General features: G+C 44.6%; 1 protein-coding gene and 1 pseudogene across 1 annotated transcript in view; one reads left to right on the forward strand and one right to left on the reverse strand.

Annotated features, from left to right (window-relative positions):
• The window catches only part of DNAH5 (dynein axonemal heavy chain 5), a 5,853,083-nt gene that overhangs the window by 4,898,879 nt on the left and 933,011 nt on the right, over positions 1-21,193 (forward strand). The window contains exons 66-67 of the mRNA XM_085606747.1: positions 10,656-10,899; positions 13,269-13,383. Of these exons, the coding sequence (XP_085462873.1) occupies positions 10,656-10,899; positions 13,269-13,383 (359 nt within the window). The remainder of the gene's footprint in view (positions 1-10,655; positions 10,900-13,268; positions 13,384-21,193) is intronic.
• LOC146822586 (endogenous retrovirus group PABLB member 1 Env polyprotein-like) lies at positions 18,518-20,029 on the reverse strand (annotated as a pseudogene).

Below are 21,193 nucleotides of genomic sequence, written 5' to 3' on the forward strand. Positions count from 1 at the left end.
AGGAGGTGGTCCACAACTCCGTTTATATAAAGTGAGAAGAGTGTGGGTGCGAGGACGCACCCCTGGCGCACACCTCTATTGACTTTGATGCGAGCGGTCCTTTGACCCTTGGTTCCCCACCTCACCTGCGCATAGTTATTCTCGTGAAGTTTTATTATTAGGCACAGTAGGTATGAGGGCATACCTAATTTTACCAAAACCCGCCACAGGCGCTCCCGGGGTACTAGGTCAAAGGCAGTCCGCAGGTCGATAAATGCCAAATACAGACTGCCTTTGCCTATCACTACCACCTTCCAATAGATCATTAGCAGTCGAAATGACTGTTCGATGGTCCCAGTACCAGCCCTGAAGCCAGCTTGAAAGTCAGATAATATTTTATTCTCTTCAGCCCATTGGAGAACCCTACTCAAAATTACTTTCCCTGCCACTTTTTGAGACGAGTCTATCAAGCTTATGGGGCGATAATTAGATGGGTCATCCCGAGACCCTTTCTTGAAGATCGGGACGACCTCTGCACCCATCCACGACTCTGGGAGTGAAGCTCCTTGCCTAGATACATTGAGCAGGGAAGCAATAAGAACCCCCCACTCTCCTGGATTAAGACGAAAAAGGTCCCCAGGCGAACCATCCGGCCCTGCAGCTTTCATCGGCACAAGGGATTTAATAGAATCTTCAACTTCCCTAGCTGTAAAAGGGAGTTCCACCCCTGGGTCAAGACAACCAGAACAGGGTGGAAAAAAACAATCTGGTTCATCCTCCATGTTCACAGTATAGAGGGAAGAAAAATGCTCAAACCAGGACTCCTCGGGGATGTTACAGGTAATGAGCGAATCTATGGGCCTGTGTTTAGCTCTAATTAGGTGCCAAAAACCCCTCGAATTTTTCTCTGTGCTTGCTGTTTTCAAGTCACTCCAAAACTTGTCCTCCCAGTCTTTCTTGGCGACCTGTTGGACTGACCTATACTTCTTCCGCGCAACCGATACTAATCCTCCATCCCCTATCTTCACTGCCGTGATTAGTTCTCGCTTTGCTTCCCGACAGGGGGCGGTGTACCAGCCAGGATTACCCTTTGGGCGGGGCTCCCTCCGAACGCCATCCACTCGAGTGGGTATGGAAAAAAGGTCCCCTATTAATCTAGTGGTACTGCTAAACAAGGAGGAAACCTCGTCAGCATTTAATGTAGCGGCTGATAACCTTGGTGTAATATTTGACATAATTGCCCTTATGCCCATGACCTTCTCCTCATCGAGGATAAACTTGTCCCATTTTAACCGCCTCCCACAATTTGAAGGGCAGACTTCTCCGGTCATCCTTGTGACAGGAGGGATTACACGGCTAATATTCTTGCACCATAGGGGAGTAAGACTCAAAGAGAGCAGATTATGGTCGCTATCCGTGGATGCAACAACCTCCATGTCTACCAAGTGGGACCAAAGACGGAAATCTAAGAGGATATAATCTATCCTAGATGTATGTCCAATCCTATTGTAGGTATGTGCCCCTTTCTGGTCAGAGATGGATCTCCCATTGGTCGCCCTTAGGCCAAACTCCAAAGTGAGTGCATTTAGTTGGATTGCACGTTGGGACCATCTCTTAATTGGACTTATATTAAGAGGTGGAATACCTCTTTGGGTGTCCTAGCCTAGGGTGTCTAGGACATCATCCCCTGCAAGTGGCTCATACGTACAGTTAAAATCCCCCATGACTAGGATGTATGAGTTCGGATTGCACTCCCTTAGCTCATCCTCCAGGGCCACTAGTGTCGGGGAAGGCAGACCTCCTTTTGGACCTCTAGTATAAATATTAAAGATCTCCAGGGGGCTGCCACTGCGAGAACCCCTCATAGACAGTCTCATTAGGTCAGGGGAGTTAGTCTTAAGCTGCTTCACGTGTAAACCCGAGGAAAGTCTCACCCAGATAAGTAACCCACCTAACGGGCGCCCCCTTCCCGTAGTAGAAATACTTGCAGCAACATAAAAGGTCATATAACCCACTTTGTGCCAAGGTTCTATGGACCAAGTCTCCTGAAAGGCACAAATATCAAAGGATTCAATGAGAGAATTCCAATCAGCCAGCTCTAAGTTACGGCTTATGCCCGCCACATTCCAGCTGATCACCTTAAGGTTCTCAGTGTTAGCGGTGTGCACTTCATGGAATAGAAGGGAATCGAGGTTCGGACTGGTTGGAATGGAGATACTTCCAGTATCAGTTGTTGCCGACTCGATTCCGTTTAGGACAGTGCTGGTCCCAGTAGGGGCTATTCCATTCTGACTGCGATGCAAAGGGGTCAAAAAGGGAGACGGAGAAGGATCGCTGACACAAAGAGGTTTAATATATACTGCTACACTCAAGTCGCTGTATATAGCCCCAGCGGTCCCCAGAGAATTCAAATTGACCGCTCCATGATCATCACGTCAATAATCCTGCCACGGCAAATATGAGCGGGAGCCGGGGTTCCGAGACATGAAAATGGGGTCAAGAGTAACATAGCGGGGGTGCCAACAGTCCCTCCCCTCTCTATATGTCTGCCTAACAGGCCAGTGCGGTGGTGGAGGCCGATAAAAGTAGCCAAGATCACAAGTGCTAATGGCAGATAGGGCATGGTCGGACTCCTGGCTACAAATATGCCTAGCTGCTCTCGGGTCTCTAAAGTTGACTAAAATACAATCTCCCTTTTGATTCTTTGGCCTATTGCCCACCCATCCAACCCGTCTTACATGAATAACCTGGCCATCGATGTTATCAGGTAGAGGTCTATTTTCTCTGAGCCAAAAGCCAAAAGCAGTTAAAATCTCTTTCGCTCCAATTTCCTGAACCTTAGGTGCTGGAGTAGAGGAAGAAGAAATTGGGAGTGTGGGACATGACCCGCCAGCAGGAGCGCTACAAGGAGTATTGATGTTCTTGGCCAAAGCTATAGTTCCCTGTTTTGCGTGATCTGTGGGCTTGATGGCAGATTTGGTAGATTTTTTTAAATTACCAGTGGTTTTGGGCTGTGTTCTGTTAACCACAGTTGAAGTCCCTGGTTCCCCCCTCTAGATGCAAGGTGGATTCACACAACATGCTTTCCCTGGTTACAACCTGTATCTTCCCCGCTATGGGTGGTGTTGAACCCGGACTCTTTGCAGGGGGCCCAGATAGCAAGTAAGGGGGTTGCCCATCCTCTCTGAGTTTAGAGTTGAGTTTAATCAGAGATTTTACCGAGAAAAAGTGGTCGAGGACTGTTTGTTCAAAAGCATCCACCCGCTCGGACAGTTTCTTTAGCTGGTCTGTGACTGGAAGTAATAATGATTTCACTAAGCATTCAAACTTCGGGAGCAAGAAATTCTCCAAGGACACACCCAAGTGCGGAGCCAAATTTGAATCTAAAATCAACTGTTGAGGGAGAATATCTGCTCCAGCTACTGCTTGCTGGTTTTTTGAGGAATCTAACCCCACCCCAGAGCTCTTCCCCGGTACGACCACCTTGTGGGGATTTTTCTTCCTTAGCTTGTTATGGGGTTTGATCAAATTCCCCCTGCGAGGGCTGATAATACGTATACTTTTAGCTGCGGCAGCTCCCCCCTCTACATGTACTTGAGGGTCAGGCTGTGGGGATAGAGTATCAGGGGCCTGGGACACGGGAGGAGTTGTAACTACTGGATGGGGTAGCTGAAGTGTTGGGGGACAATCTGATTCAGTTAGGTTAGTACCACTCTGAGCAATAAGAGACAGTCTATCCAGGCTTGCTCTAATTCTATTTACTCGTTGCTCATTATAAGGTGAAGAATCAGTAATCAAGGAAACAAGAGCATGAACGGGAGATGGAGCTAGTGCCAGATTGCCCAGGGATGAGCGTTTATTGGTAAGAGATTCCCGAGAGAGTTCGCGCTCCGTCCGGACAATCTCTTTTTCTACAATAGAAAAGGCACGTGTTATGAATTGGTCCATGGAGCCACTCACACAGTCACCCCCTCCTCTTCGTACTTTATTCGAGCGAGTTGCCATCGGCATTTAGAGATGGTCAAATGTCACGGAATTAAAGCAACGCGCTACTTAGAGGGATAAAGGGGGTAACCTAAATGTGTCGCACAGGGAGAGATAAAGGGCACCTGATATTACACACCACGTCCCTGAACCTTGCCTGGGCGACTTAGGGGGATGGCCCAGCCCGGCCTCCTCCGGCCCCAGACGGCCACAGATGGCCCCGCCCTTGTCCCGGGCTTCTCCCGGCGCGTCCCGCTCGCGTCCTGCGAGGCGTGAGAGAGATCTACTGAAATATAGGATATGCAGGACTGGGGGCGTGGCTCACAGGGTGCGCAGGCCAGGTGTCAGGGGCCGTGCTGGGACTCCTGGGAGATTGAGTCCCTGCTGCGCGATGCTCCTCCCCAGATAAAATCTGCCAACCGCCTCGCAGCGTCACCACGGGCTGCACGAAGCGGCACCCACAAAGTGGGTGCGGCGAGTAGTGGAGATATCAGCAGGTGCAGGTCCACAACACCAAGCCCAGGACCACAGGGCAGACGAAATGTGCAGCGTCCTCAGGTGTGAGACCAAACGATAGAGTATCCCACAAGAGTCACGAAAGGCTGCTCCTTTTAACCGGGTGCCGATCTGGGGGCGTGGCTCACAGGGTGCGCAGGCCAGGTGTCAGGGGCCGTGCAGGGACTCCTGGGAGATTGAGTCCCTGCTGCGCGATGCTCCTCCCCAGATAAAATCTGCCAACCGCCTCGCAGCGTCACCACGGGCTGCACGAAGCGGCACCCGCGAAGCGGGTGCGGCGAGGAGTGGAGATGTCAGCAGGTGCAGGTCCACAACACCAAGCCCAGGACCACAGGGCAGACGAAATGTGCAGCGTCCTCAGGTATGAGACCAAACGATAGAGGTTGTGTCAGTGGTTTTGCTGTATGGGTGTGTGAAAGTGGATGGGTTTGGTCTGCAAGTGAGTATGTAATTGGCTGTATACGTGTGTACATGGCTGTGTGAGTGGGTGTTAGAGTGCCTGTGTGGGTCTGTGAGTAGGTGTGTGAGTGGTTCTCGGGTCGCTGACTAGATGTATCAGTAACTGTATAAAGGTGTGAGAGGGTGTGTGAGTGTCTGAATATGTGTGTGAGTGGGTGTATGGATGTGTGAGTGAGTATATGGATGTGTGAGTTGTGTGGGGATGTGAGAGTGTGTGGGAGTGGGGTGGTGCTTATAAAGGAACTATGCATGTTACATCTGGCGCGTCCGATACAATGCAGAACCGAATTATGCCACCTCCTGGCACGCAGGGGTACTGCTTGAGAAAAATGTCATGAGCCAGTTTGACGCCTGAGGATTATTCTAAGGTAAGGAATCTACGGCTGGATAGTCTCTACCAGATAAGGCATTACTGAAAGTTGGTACGTTTTTCTTCAACAACGCAACTGTTCTGATATTGAGGACCATGGGTCTGTCTGAACCATGTTGACTTTTCACCCAACCAACCTCTCGCTACACTGGGTACCACTGAAAGCAACAATTGATTCACGTCTGCCCAGTTTGGACTGTATACCTCTAACACTGTCTGCCACTCCTCTCAGAACTATGAGGGGGTTTTGTCTGATGTTAGGAAACTGTTTCTCAGTGTTCATTAAGTCAGAAGGGGTCCAAGGGACTTGGACGGTGGCTCTACACCAGTGAGCTGAGTAGTATTTCAAGAGAAGAAGGGTATCAGGAATGGGCAGAGTCGGGCCTTCATCATCCACTTTGCTAGAGGGAGGGAGATCACTGCCCTCTCTCTGGGAATCACATTTGGAGCTAGTTGGTCCACTGTCCTTAAACTTTCTCCTATAACGGTGGGCCGTTGTTCATGGGGATCTCTACGTCGAGCTGGGTCTGAACTCATTCATGGGCTTCATTGGTCCCCAATAATAGAGTCTGCATCCTGTTTGGTTATTCATGCATGTCTGCTGAATGGCCTACTGTCCGTTGCTCACATTCCAGCCTTTGCTTGAGCATCACTTCCATCTGCTGGTGCTCCTGTAGACCCTGCTAGTTTCCTAGTCCATCTGCCGCTATACCCCCAACCCCAATGGCCGGCATGAGGGGAAACTATCCAACATATACTCTTCCTGGGTGTCCTACCTCTCCTTTACTTTTTTATGTAGTTCAGTGATCTGCATGGGGAGGAGACAGAGCAATCAGTGGGCAAGCCCTAACTCTGTCCTTAAGGTGGCTTATTTGGAATTCCAGCTTCTCTTGGGTCTGTTTCATACCACTGACTTGGGACTCATGTTTGTTGGTCTCCTCAAGCCACTGTAACAATAGTGACCATTGTTCGACTTCTATATTGTTTTTAGGATCCTTTAACTTGTTTTGCAAATTCCTAATTAGGCCTTGGCGGTGAACTCTGCTTCGTTTGTGGAGTTTACAGAGTTTTGCACGCTCCATGGAGCACGCAGAGTTCCAAAAACTCCTCTCCACGAAGCGGTGTTCTTTCCTCACTCGCCAACATTAAGTTGGTGAGCGTGAAAAATCCAATGCTAGAACACCTCCCAGTGAGATGTCTTAATGCGTATGGTCACGGATGGTCGCGACTGCTCACGTTGAGAAATTTTCCTTTCGCGTTAAGGAAGCTGCCGCTCGAGTAGAACATCTACTCAAGCAGCAAAAAGAAGCAGCGCCCTCTTGATCTGCGCATGGTGCCATTCATGCTGATGTTCCACCGTGGGACAAACACCTGGCACAAAAAATCAGTATGAAATGTGCGACCTAGCGCACTCCATCGCTTGCGTAACTCTGTGTAGTGTGGAGGAGTTTTACGCGGAACTCCGCCCAGGCCTACCCATAATCTCTCTATAGTAAATGCATTGTGTTCTGGAAATTATTTCTACCCATCCTTGTTAGTGAGTCCCACCCGCTAACATTTGCATGCGGCTTTACCACATTGGTCGTTCATAGCATAGCATGAGTCCCTTTCATTATGGGGTTGCTATGCTTAAAGGTTCCTTTATTCACACTTGGTAAACAGGAACGGGTCTGCCTTCATTCTACCCTCAGCTCATCCTGTTGACCAGGTGGGTAAGGAAATGGGAAGCAGGATAAGGGGTCTTTACATTATTTTTGTAATTGATCTTGTGGAAGGAAAAGAAATGGTATTGTACACTCACCCCAAGTATCCACCTGCATCTTGCGCCAGAGGGTCTCGTGAATGATTTGGGGCAATTGGATTTGATTGCCTCTTTCTCAAAACTTTCATCCTTCATTGGTCGGTGCTTTGGATCCTGTTACTTCTTTCAATCTTCCCCATTTCCGTGCTATTTCTAGAGCCCGCCCCCTCTAAACAATGGATTTGCACACACAGTCTTTGTGATTGGACTCCTCCTATTCCTACCTAACCAACCTCTCTAAATTTGCATTCCCTCCTGATCGACACCATCACTGCACTTTAAAACATTACAAACAATATGAAACAATACATGCAGAGCAAGTAAGCACACTATGGTAAATATGGTAAGACTTCAACTAAATATTAATTCGATGTGGTCGAACCACCAGGTCCAGCAATGGGTTGTGATCCATCTCAGTTTCTATGGGGAAATCCCTCTTTTACCTCTAGTGCTTGGGGTTGTTGTGTTGAGTCTGGACCAGCACCTACCCTGTTCGACAAGTGGAAAAATTTCTCAGCACCTAATGCACTAGGTTCTGTAAAACAAAACCGGCACTCGGGATATTGCACAGAATTCTAACATATTTCATGCAAAAATAGGAAGCAAGCATCAAGATAAGCAAACGCAAAATACCAAATCAATTGTCCAGAGTTTTACCCCTTGATCAGTTGGAGCCTGCAGCGCTAAAATTTATACATTTTGGTGCCACATTTGTACATTCTTTTCTCAATACAAGTAAATGGAAGCAGAAACCCATCACTGACAAAAATAAATAGGCGCTAACTGGCACGGCTTTTAAAATACATGTTGGTGTCAAACATTGAATATTTTTAAATAAGTATACAAACAAAATCGATTAATAAACAATGTATTGACACTTGTTACATCACTTATGTGGATTCACATTATCACAGGGTATTAGCAATTGGTAAAGCATATATGTGGGATTACATTCTCAAGACTATTGCATAATAATAGCAATGTTCATTATGCAAAAGTTTTTCACTTTAAAAAATCCAGTCATATTGGCTATGCCAATTCTTTATAGTTGTGTCTTTCATTTTAAACAATGTTACAGAATTCTATGCATCTTAAAAAGGAAAGATTTAGCTTTCTTTTACTGATTTGTAAGACAGTTGCTATTAACTCTACTCCAGGACCTGAAAGTGACTGTTTCAGGTGCTTCTGTGATGGAAAGTAGGAAGTACTAAAATCTGTATGTAGTAATACTTTATTCATTATCCATGCACCATCAAAGTATGACTACACAATATAATAACAAATATATAACATTAAAAATACAGTTCAAAACAACATGTAGTTCATCCATACAATAAACCCAGTACTACTTCAAATCCATTCCTATATACAAGTAATGCAAAGATGGAATCCAGCTATATACAAACAAACAGATAAAGAACCGCACATTTTTATCACAAGTCTCATAGGAGTTAAAAAATTGAAAATATGTATAAATTAAAATAAATTGATATTCAAAATGCACCTTGTTCTCTAGGCTACCACTACTGTAATTTTGTTACACTTATACCATACCTCCTGTAAAAATGTACTAACAGCAAAGACAATTACAGGAGAGATAATACTCTTTAAAAATTTCTGTAACCACTAGATATCTGGTCAAACCCAACTTTCGACAGAATGGGCTGACCCATTTTCGGCGATACCCAAGATAGCCTGGACAAAAAAACTGTATATGTATCTTGTCTTCGCTTTCCAAGCCAGGCCAGGCAAATGCTGGAAACTGGGTCTTTATTCCATTTAATAGTAAAAGATCTCAAATAAAGAATACCAAAGCAAAAACGGATATACAAGCTTTGCACTAAAGGTGGAGAAACAGAATCTAAAAATTCCTCAAAACATGAAAAGGGCTTTAAATCTAAAAATCTATTAGTCAAGGAACCATATTACTTGTTATTAGCATAACTCTCCTGGATGTATGACCAAAAGCAGGATTTCAGGACTTTAAGGTCAGCTATGCAAATAATCAACGGGTCAGCCCATAGCCTTTGCAGTCCCAATCAACTCTTCTAATCAGAAGCACATTTGTCCCATGGTACTGAATTGGACCCTGGTACATTTAGTAAATCTACAAGGGAGTCTCAGTACTCACTTGACTCAGGTGTAAGCCATCTACGGACCCAATAAATGAGCGGCCGAAGTGTGGCCTGATCCGCAAGTCTTTTTATTCCTAAGTTAAAGCATAGGGGAATAAGAGGTGAACTGGTTGGAACAAAAACCAACTGCCTCGCAAATTTGTTTTCAGCAGTGGATAATAAGGAAGCATTGGTGCAACCTCAGCACCATAAAGTCCAGTGCTGTTGACCTTAGAAGTATACACTTCAAGGGCCGGTGAGACTTAACGTGAGCTCGTTTGCCTATGCAATCTGATGATGGTGTTCGACCTATGCTCGATTAATAATGAGTTTTTGCCAAGTTGTTGTATCCACTTAAAATTCTCCGTTACTTTTAGCCCCAGATAATCATAACTCTGCACTCTCTCTAAGGCCTAAAAGAGTTTTTAGCCACTCCCTTCCCAATCACCATGTATTTGGTCCTATTAACATTGAGCTCCAAGCCCCTTGTTGTACAGAAACCAGAGAATTTATCAACCAGGAGCTGGAGCCCCTTGGTTGTCTTGGAAATAAGGAGGGAATAATCTGTTAATAAAAGAATAGGTACCTTTTTGTTGCTATGAGCAGGAGAATCATTTGAGTAGTTAACCAAGATGTCTACTACATTATTCATATAAAAGGTGAATAGCGTGCATCTTTATCAGCAATACAAACATTACTTTAAAAAACATATCAGCACTTTGACAGGAACCCGTCATTATGTGACCCTATAATTATCAAAAGATGTCTGATTTTGTCAGATGTGATAAATCGCAGCTACGTTCCAACACACTCATAATCAAGGCATAAGTTAGCCTTAGAAGCTTCTTCCTTTTAGAAGATCTTTTTATGTTTAAGGACGTTAACAACCTCAATTTATGGCCACCTCCAAAGAACATAGTTTGTGCATCAAAATCACTTCTGCCTGTTGCCTGGGAGATGGAGACATCCAGAGCTAATATAGCTTAAATGTAATTACAGGACACTACTAGTACCCCACCTCCCTCTCTAGACACTTTTTCCCTCGTACCCAATTTACTTGGGTAGTCTTTTCCAGTTGAACCTCTACTCCCCATCTTTAACGCATTCAATTTAAATGTTCTTGGCTCATTGAGAACATGCAATGCCCATTGTTTATAGTCTATTTTAATTGCCTTCCGCACCCAAACGAATGTAAGCATATTACATAGTTGTAAATCTGTCTTTTAAAGCAGTCACTAAGATTGGGTAGAGTGTATGCTTATTCAACATGAGTCTTGTTGTGTTTGAGTAACTCTCTTTTAAATTGCAAAATATTGTCTAGCTGGTTATTAGAACAAGAATCACCTGCATTTGATGAAAAACTCGAAGTAATGTCGACTTTGCTGACTATTTCACTTACGCTTCCTTTGACTCTATCATTGCGCCGTAACAGGAACTTGAGAAAGAAAGGACAGACCTAATGGAAGATGTTACTGCCAACAAGAGAAAAATGAAGGAGCTGGAAGATAACCTGTTGTACCGACTGACGAGTACCCAGGGCTCTCTGGTGGAGGATGAAAGTCTTATCACTGTCCTCAGCAACACTAAGAAAACTGCAGAAGAAGTCAATCAGAAGCTGCAGATATCTGCAGAAACGGAGATTCAGATCAACTCTGCCAGAGAGGAATACAGACCGGGTAAGTGCAGAAAATGGAGAACATCAGTGGGAGAGCTTCAAAAGGTTAAGGAAAATTGTGATTGCAAATTAAGGTTTCTGTATTCATTCCTGGCCAGACGATATTGTTTCAGGTTTATAGCTGGTTAAATGTACTTTTTAGTAATATTGGTAAATTTGACATTTTCATGTATGTTTACAATGTACACGCCTGTTTGGCTTTATTGTCTATCTCAGCTGTCTCCTCTTGAATTGATGGCTTTCCTTTCTCTTCTTGTGTTTGTCCTTCTAAGGAACATTTCAGTCTCATAGTGTTATGATTGGTTGATGTTTAGCCTGACACAGTTGACGTTGCTGGTATTAAGGAAGCTACTTTTAAAGTTTTGCCTGTGAAAGCTCTTGTATTTAATATATCTTAAAAGGGGACTATTATCAGTTCCCATAGCTGAATTACTGTGTTCATTCGCTTGTGTGGACATTTTTTTTGTTAACTTCCCCTTGCTGCATACATTTACAATACTTCTGCTAAAGCTGTTCACACTGTTTAGGCTCCATTCACTGCAAAGATAAGATCTCTTCCCTCAGAACAGGCAGACAGCTTCTAACAACAGTATGCTGGAATGCTTGCTTTTTATTACTTAGTTGTGTAAAGCATATGCTTTAGCCTTAGAATGTTTGCAGCATTTGCTATGCATACGTCAGTACCTTTCTTTGCACTTTGTAGGCATTATTGGATTGATTTTTTCAACTTAATCTATTTGGTCATATGATCAAATGTTGAATGTTTTAATAAATATTGCCTGTTAAAAATAAAGTTAGTATACAAGAGCTGAGCTACATTTTACTACTAAACAGGGAGCCACAAGTGCAGTTACCTTGCAGTTAAAAGGGATTTGAATTGAATGGTGCAGCAGGTGCAGTAGCACCAGAGCCAACAGCTCTAGGGACCCCTCTAAACACCAAATATTACTATAGTTTTACTACTAAATAGGCAGTCACCAGTGCAGTTATCTTGCAGGCAACAGGGTTATTATTTGAATAGTGCAGCAGGTGCAGTGGCACCAGACCCAAACGTTATCAGAACTCCTCTAAACACCTAATATTGCTATATTTTACAACTAAACAGGCAGTCACAAGTTCAGTAATTTTTCAGGCACTAGGATCATGATTTAAATGGTGCAGCAGGTGCAGTGGTACCAGGCAAAACGTTGTCAGAACTCCTCCAAACACATAATATTGCTATTACATCAATTGATTCTATTATTTCCCTCTTCCATTTTTCAAAATGTTGCTATTACTTACCCTCACTATACTACTAATAACAGCACAATATATTGCCTTTTTTGTACATAAACAAGACATAACACTTTCACAGACTTTATGTAACTTATATTGTACAACTACTCAGAACACTACAACAAAAAACATCTTATTATTAATTACATAGGTGAAACCTAGTGCATTTACTAATGCTTGTTTCTTTTACTTTAACCACTCAGGAGTGCATATGTTTTCTCGCTCTCTCTCCCCCATGTGCTGCCTCCTCTGTCACTTCCCAGCCCTTTTGCTCTCCATGTTGCTTCCACCCTCCCCCACCTCCACTTCCCACTTGTATTTTGAATATCTCCCTTCATCCCAACTGCAATACCCACTTTGCATCATCTTTCCCTGACAGTCTATTACTTCCTTTTAATTTGTTGTCATCATTTTTTTTTACTTTTTGGCACCAGAAATAAAAGGGCATCTATCTTAAAATATTTTGTCGCCTTTTTCAAAATGGCTATCTAGATGCACAGCTCTCTCCTAGGAATGGGTTTGTGTTATTTTAACAAACCCAATCAAACATGATTGCCTCGGATGTGCATGCATTCACTGCATCCATTTTTTAATTAATTTGTTAAAAAGCTACAAATTCATTCAGAGACGGCTGCCTGGTATGTGCATGCATCTGCAGTGCCACCTTTGAATTGGTTTGTTAAAACATTACCAAGGTATTTGAAGATAGCTGCTGTGGATGTGCACTCATCCATAGCACCCATCTTTGAGTGCATTTGTCAAATGTTTTCAAGTCCCATTCCACAATTGCCATAGCAGATGTATTTGTATTTGCAGAAGCTATCTAACACAAACAAGAAATGGCAAATTGGATGGGGTTCTCTGTAAGACCTGTTGACTTTGCAAATGCTTCTTGCAGCTGTATTTTTTCCACAAATGTTTATTTGTACTCTAATGTCTGAGAGGCCCACCTGCCTTGATTATCAGTGGGTGTATTTTTTTGTTCAGTTAGTTTTCTAACTTCTTTTTCTAACTGACTCTTACAGTATTGTGCTTGCACTGTATGTATTGCATTTATTTTTACAGCTTTTCCCTCTCTATACTTTTATATTGTAGTTGCAACAAGAGGAAGTATCTTGTATTTCCTTATCACAGAGATGAGCATGGTCAATGTGATGTATCAGACTTCACTTCGTCAGTTTTTGGGACTCTTTGACCTTTCATTAGCCAGGTAAGAACCAATGAAGTATTGTGCATAACAAGTTGATGAATAGACTAATTGGAACTTTCTGACATAACCTATGGTAGAACTAGGGTGGATGAGTATTTCAGACTTCCAAACACTAGCTGACTAGTTAGATTAAAACTTACTGTATTGGTTACTTAATATGAGTGACTTCTGAGAGCAAGTACTGATGAGCACCATGTAGTTTAGATGATCTCAGGTTGCTTTTGACTGGTAAATGATAAAGCTTAAAGGCCAAGAACTTTAGGAAGAGAGCATTTCGAGTGTGGTGAGATGAGGTTACAAGTGATGGCCCACAATTAATGGCCAGATACATTTGTCAACAAAAGCAGAATAAAAAGCAACTTCACAGCTGGATTGTGCAGGTATAATAACATACAAGAAAGTTACCAGGCCTTGGAGAAATTCTCATTATGCTGGCAAAATTCATGACATTTCTCAAAATGATGCATTACACAATGCCTCACAAGATACGTTTTCTACTCTAAGCAGTCTCCTGAGGGTATATTGGAAGACTTTTTATGTGAAGCATGCACTTGAGTAAAAAAAAAGCGACAAAAGTGGCTGGAAAGTAAAATGTCGTATAAAAGCATAATTCTGTGATTTTTTCTTGGAGTTCCAAGAAATCTCCGTGAAAAAATTCGCAATTTTACAGAGCACTAAAAATGATCTAGATGCAATGATAATGTGCACTTTACAAATAGGATTGTTCCTAGAGAGAGTAAGGTAATGAATTTTCTGATGGATATTTTGAACTGCAGATTCCTCACCTTGCGGATACCCTCAGGCACCAGCCTCGATCGGATATTTTTCTCAGCAATTCCCTGTCAAGCCAATAGGTGGTTTCATGTGGCTCTGCATCGGTCCATCCCACCCCTGTGACATCGGCGGCATCACAAAATAACTGCCATCTCTGTGCTTCAGTGTCAGTTCCTTTCCTTTCAAGCCTTGTAACTTGGATCCAGAGCTTGTTCCCTCAACAGCCCTGACAGAGTTATTTTCAAAATGTTTCCAATGTGCAAGGGACATGTCTTCCCCAGAATTGACAAGTTTCAAGCTCGGCAAGGATTTCCACAAACAGTTGTCAGTGATGGACCCTCACAAGGTCTGTCTGTGGTGTCTAGGATCCTGGCATAACTTGACTTCATGTTACAAATGCACCTGGATGAACCCGAAGACTATCCTGGACCATGAGGCCAAAGTCTACATCACCAAGCACTGCATAAAAGTTCAGAAAACCCAATCTCATTTGAAGTTGAGTACACAGATGCATTTTTGATCCTAAGGCCTTTCCTGAGAGAAGTGGTTTTCTCACTCCAAGTCTTCAGATAAGTAAAAAAATAAGAAATACAAGAAGACAAAACATGGCTGCCAATCTTCCTGCCATTCTGATCTGGAGAAGTCGTCCGTACATCACAGTAGCTCCAAGTCTTGATCTTGTACTCCCGCTTTAGAGCCAATCCCCATCCTTGTCCTGATCCAGCCTGAATTTCCAAGGTCATCAGCGACACCAAAACAAATCCAAGGTTCAAGGAGGGCATGTTGTGGATCTTTGGTACCGTTCTGGATCCCTCTGGCTCCTGAGTGACTCATGAATCCAAATTGGCCTCCAGTCAGGTTACTGTCAGTGGATCTGTCCCTGATGTCGACTGCCCCTCTTCACTCTGTTCCAAACTCCGCCCAAACTCCAGGGCTAATGGCTGCTCTGACTCCCCACACGGCGCAAGACCTTCGCCTGCGTCCAAGGTGCTGACACTGGTAGCAACGCTGCTGACATCAGAGGAAGAACCCAAAGGCCTCTCAGATTCTGAAGTGAATCTACCATGACCTTGTTCGACATCACGTCCACCTCACCCAATCATACAACACTATTCTGATTCCGATATGCTTCCAGTACACTATTGATTCTCAGACCAGCAGCCATAAGATTATGACAAGGATGACTCATCGCATATGTATGATGAAGAGAATCTATTAGTGGATCTACAAGATGTCAGTGGACTTGATACCTTGTCTGGCACTGTCCTTACCTCTCCACGCATCTATTGAGGAATCTGCCTTGTTTGCGATGGTGATGAGAAGAGTGGCCGAAGTGCTTGACCTCCAGCTTACCTAAGTGGAGGTGAAAACCAATGTATTTACTGATGTACTGCAGACAGGGCAGATCTGCTCAGAAACACAATGACCTTTTAAATGAAGATTTGACAGGCATGCTTTTGCTCACATGGACAAATCCAGGATCTTGTCTTACTGTCAATTGCCAAATTGTCAGAATACAACACCTGACACCGGACAGCCTTGTGGATCAGGCCTAATCCAGTAGGTTAAACCCACTGCGTTGCTGACCACCCACAAGACAGGGAGTCAAAACGCATGGAAGCATTCGGAAGGAAAATGTTTTCCTCTGCTAGTTGGTCCTCAGCTCCTTAAACTTGAGTTGCCTCCTGGGTGTTCGTTCCTTGCATGCATTGTGCCAAGGTCTTTCCCGCAGTCTCAGATGATGTTTGCTCTAACCTCCAGTAAATAATTCAGGATGGCCAAGACGCAGTGAAGTACATCTTTAGGTCGGCCTGTACAGTACTGACTATCCTGGGTAGAGTAGCTGGTACCACCGTGTTGTTTCGACGCCACACCTGGATATGATCTATTGGATTTTCATGTGATGTCCAACAATCACTCAGCCTAGTACCGCCCACACAGCAGTTCCCCAGCAGTACCACCACTTTCACGGATTCACCAGAGACAATTGCACACTCTGCCTTAGCAAAAACATACCTCCCACGCCTTTCGAGACAGTGGAGGGATTCTGGCTGTCAACATCCAGGTCCTCGGGGGCAAAAACCTACTCAGACCCCTGCCCCCCCCACCACCACTGAAAATCCCCTTTAGTTTACTCTTAGTGGCACATAGTCATCCTTTCGGATGTCGGATACAGTATCACTTCCCCAAGTGGCACAGCATCACATCGGAAAGATGGGTGTTTGAAATAGTTCAACACATTTACAGTCTACCCTACATTTCCATCCCTCCAAACATACCACCTATGCCACAACAGCTTCTGGCAGACCACTTGCCCATTCTGTGTAGGGGCATTCGCTCTCTTGGAGAAGGGAGCCGTAGAGAGGAAACTGGCATCAGAGGTAGGGACTGGCTGCTACCCCCACTACTTCCTGGTGTTGAAAAAGGATGGCAGACTTCATCCGATTATAGACCTATTTCATCTATAGTTCATCCTCAAGTTCAAGATGCTCATTCTTGCCCAATTTCTACCCGCCCTTGATCCAGGAGACTGGATAGTGGTGCTGGATTTGCAAGATGCCTATTTCCACATTCCTGTCTAACAGCCCCACAGGCATTAGCTGTGGGTTTAGGTAGGCCAGATCCATTTTCAGTTCACACTGCTACCCTAGAGTGCCTCTCTCTCTAGAGCTACCCCTCTTTGGCAGTTAGAAATATCAGTCTTTCCATACCTCAGCGACTGCCTACTTTCCTCAAACAGTTGTAAGTCATCTCCAGATGACAGCCAAACTGTTGACATCTCTCAGATTGTCCATTGACATGCTGAAGTCTCCTTTAACGAGGCTTCCTTTCATTGGAGCCATCCCTGACACAGAGCTGTTTCAAGTCTTCCCTCCCCCTCAACAAGTCCAGGACATTTGGGCTACAATCTGGATGTTTTAACCTTTGACCTGGGTTTCAATGAGAACAGCTTTGAGGCTTCTTGGCTTTTTGGCCTCCTTCATCTTGCTAGTGGACCAAGCCAGGTGGCATGTGCGGGTGCTGCAGTGAGATCTGAAGACTCAGTTTGCACCCCTTTAAGGGAATCTTTCAGATTCTCTCCAGGTATTAGAGGGGACTGCAACAGATCTGGTGGCTGCTAGACTGCAGTTGGACTGGTGGCAGACCCTTCTCCCTACCCCACCTAGAACTGACAACTGTGACAAATGCATCGCTGTTGGGTTGAGGCGGTCATCTGGGAGAGGTAGAGATTAGAGGACTCAGGTCTCCAGCAGAGCCCACCTCCACATCAATTTGTTGGACTTGCGGGTGATTCACTTGAATTGTAAGCCTACCTCTTGTCCAACAACGGAGAACGGGTGCAGGTTCTCATGGAAATCAACACTGCCATGTGGTACTTCAACAAGCAGGGCAGAGTGAGGTTGTGGGTCCTGTCCCAGAAGCCTATGCACCTCTGCAAATGGCTGAATCCTAAGAGCATCTCCAGGGTCTGAAGTACTGGGTTCTTCAGAACCCAGCGGTGCCAGGGGACACACCCAAAGACTTTGAGTTCTTCCTGTTTCAGACTACAGAAACACAGAGTCTTCTAGGTGAAGTCAAAGATCGAATTTATTGGCTGCAGCCAGTAACAGATATCCTAGAAGTACAACACGGTGTATATTCGCAGGAGATTGCTCAAACTTACAAAGCCGGCCTTCTCTTTTATACAAAATATTATGCTTTAGGCAAACATTCCTTATTTTACAGTTAAGCATTCACATATTTTCACTACAAAGAAAAAGCAAAGTCATGATGACAAGCCCATTGTCCAGCCCTTAATCAATTACCCGGCAAGGCTCATTGCTTCCATCAGATATCGACAGACCTCCAATATAAACGGGTACCTCCTCCTTGTAAAGCAAGTCATAAAAGGGGGAAACAGGGACAGGTGTGTAGAAGATTAACCATGGTTTGTGTGATCAAAGGGTTTTACGATAGGTTGGGCCTTGATATTAATCTCGTTCGGCCACTGGGAAAGGAACTGGCCGAACAGGTTTGGCTTCAGGCAGTGGAGTCCGCTTGCCCAGGTCACCGAAGAGTCAACGAAGGTGTGCGTGTCCTTCAGACCCATGCTTGGCTTTAGTTCTGGGCCTATGTGAGGGCAACCACAAAATGGCTGCCGTTCTAAGATGGACCCGAGGGATAAGAACGGAAACTATGATTTCAGGGTGATTTCTTCACCCGAACATGGCGAAAATGCTTGTGCATAGTATCCTAATCATTTGCGGTCTGCTGATACCAAAATCGTCATGATACGACGATGTTTATAACACGGGTCCAGAATTTAAAGTACCACAGACCCTCCTTTTGCCCTTACATAGGCAATTAACTTATACTCATGTTAATCTGAGTCCAGGTCTATATTCATAAAGTCGTTGAGATGTTGCTGTAGCATCATCCTATTACTTAGCTCGTCCCTTGATACAGGTTTCCTTACACACGATGTAGCACAGAGGCCACATATTGCAGGAGCACACTGTATACACAGACAGAACAGGAAAAGAATGGCTAAGATCATCCCAATGACTATCAGAATCTTCCATCCCCAGGCGGATATCAGTTCCCAGAACCACTCCATCAATGACCAATCTCCTTTATCCACGTGAATAGATTCGGAGATCTTATGCAGTTTTGAAATGGCCTGGTAAACTGTCGGAGCGTTATCTGGAATGAAAACACAGCAACTTGATTGGATCACTGTACATACCCCACCTCGGTCTGCAAGTATGACGTCCAATGCGACCCTGTTCTGAAGAGTCATAAGGCGATCCGACTGGAGCTCAGCAGTCAAATTGCTAAGGGCACCGGCGGTTTCAACTACCATGGATTCAACCACCCTTGTCAATTGCCTTATGTTCCTGCTGTTAACCATAGGCCCCCAAAACGGCAGAGAACCCTTCACGAAGTCTCCAAACTCTTGTCTTGCAGTGTCATCTTGACTGATGACACCCCTAACTATCCTTGTCTTATGGTAATCTGCCGCGGCCGTGTAGGTGGGAGGCAACAGGAACGAAACAAAACATGTGCCCGAGAAGTCAGGGGGCAACCATGTATAGGCTCTATTATGGCAGATGAAATAGGTACCCTTAGCTGCTAAGAACGAAGGGGAAGCCTGAGACGCAAAGACATATGTTTCAGTACAGATCCTTCTCCCTAACTGAGCTCTGGGATTCTTGCCATTACCTTGCAGACATAGGTGACCCTGATGGGGTACAACCCAAATCGGGGAGGATCCCCTTGCTCGCTGGTTCTCACTCAGAGCAGCTCCATATCCTGTTATGTTCCATCCAACATATGCTAGTGTCTCATCTCTCGGGATAGTCTCATAGGAAATGTCTTCCTTAATCATATCTACTATACCCTTAACTAGAGCACTATTCTTTGCATTATCTTTCACAGAACGTAGGGGGTTGGCTTCATGAGCGTATATGAATATCGTTCTATATGTCCACACAGAACCATTATGGCTGAAAGGTAGGACCAGATAAGGGATACCTTTATCAGTAGTATGAGGCATAAGACCACACACCCAACAGTTAGTTGTGTTAACTACTAATTGGTGTTGGTGTAGAAGCTGAATGAATGAATTATTGACGAATTCTAATCTTCTAGCAGATTCGTGTTCAGGCAGAGGGCGAAAAGAATGCGAGGAAACAGTAGAAGGAGGTATGGGCTGTGCAGTGGGTGCAAACGTCACTTGAAAAGAGAATAAAACCTATCCTATTAAAAACGTCATTACGCTAAGCAACATGAAAATACATATTATCAAAAATCATTTCTTTGTCATCATTGTACACATTCTGGCTTTAAAATCCATCTGTTTGGCAGGTCTCTCATTCTCGAAAAACTCCATCCTCTCTAATCGCTGCTCGTGGTGGTAGGGTGTTCTATGCTAAGGAATGCTTCTGTCAATCCAGGGCAACTCCCTTAGACCGACCAGAACTGCCGACCTAACGTCTTCAGCTGCACTCCAAAGACTTGGGCAACCACGACCCTGCAGCTGAACCCGGACGGCGGTTCAAGAAAAACAAAAATAAGCAAGTTTCTCAGATGAGAGAGCTGCACTTTCAAAAATAGCAAAGAAAAAAGAATTTGTATTTGTCCATAGTTCTCGACCTCAAATTATAGCAACTCTTTCCAGATACTGTCTGGTCTTGAAACAAGAGTTCAGGCTCTGTAGTGTCTAATCGAATTGACGGTGGCACAGCTTCTTGCAGAATGTGGTCACTTTTTTCTCAGAAATTGTTCCTTTTACACGTGCATTGCTAAAAGGCAGAAAGCGAGGCACAATCTCAGTCTCGGAGTCAGCGATCCCCTCCTGGACCCACTGGTCGTAGGGCAAAGGCAAAGGGACCCTCTTGCAGTGAACGCCGTGGATCCAGTTCTTTTTCCCTTTTACTCGAACAGCCGATCTCGTTGAAAGAAGGACGAGGTGGGGGCCGGTCCAACGGGGCTCATCATTCTTTGTCCTCTTGAAGTTTTTGACCAGCACCCATGATCCAGGATTGATAGGATGTCCTGGAGCTTCAGAGACCTGAGGCAGAGTATCATGCACCTGTTGGTGTAAAACACGCAATTTAGCCGTCAATTCATACAGATAATCAAGTAGTACGGGGTGTTCGATCTCACTGAATTTTGTCGGCCTTGGCACTCCCCATATGTTGGCCGGGCGGCCGAACACAATTTCATAAGGACTAAGTCCCACTCGCGAATGCACAGTCATTCTCGTTGATAGGAGTGCTAAAGGCAGGGCGTCAGGCCATTTAAGACCAGTGCTCGCTTGAATCTTGGCCAGCTTCAATTTTAACGTGCCATTATAGCACTCTACTAGTCCAGCTGATTGGGGTTGATTTGCAGCGTGAAATTTCTGCTGAATACCTAGCCCTTCACATACTTTCTTCATCACACGACCCACAAATTCACTCCCATTATCACTCCAGACCATTCTCGGCATTCCAAATCTGGGGAAGAATTCTTTGACAAGGGCTTTAGCTGTGGATAAGGCAGTGTTGTCTTT

The sequence above is a fragment of the Triturus cristatus genome, chromosome 5_2 (assembly GCF_964204655.1).
Source record: "Triturus cristatus chromosome 5_2, aTriCri1.1, whole genome shotgun sequence".
In the NCBI taxonomy this organism is placed as follows: Eukaryota; Metazoa; Chordata; class Amphibia; order Caudata; family Salamandridae; genus Triturus; species Triturus cristatus.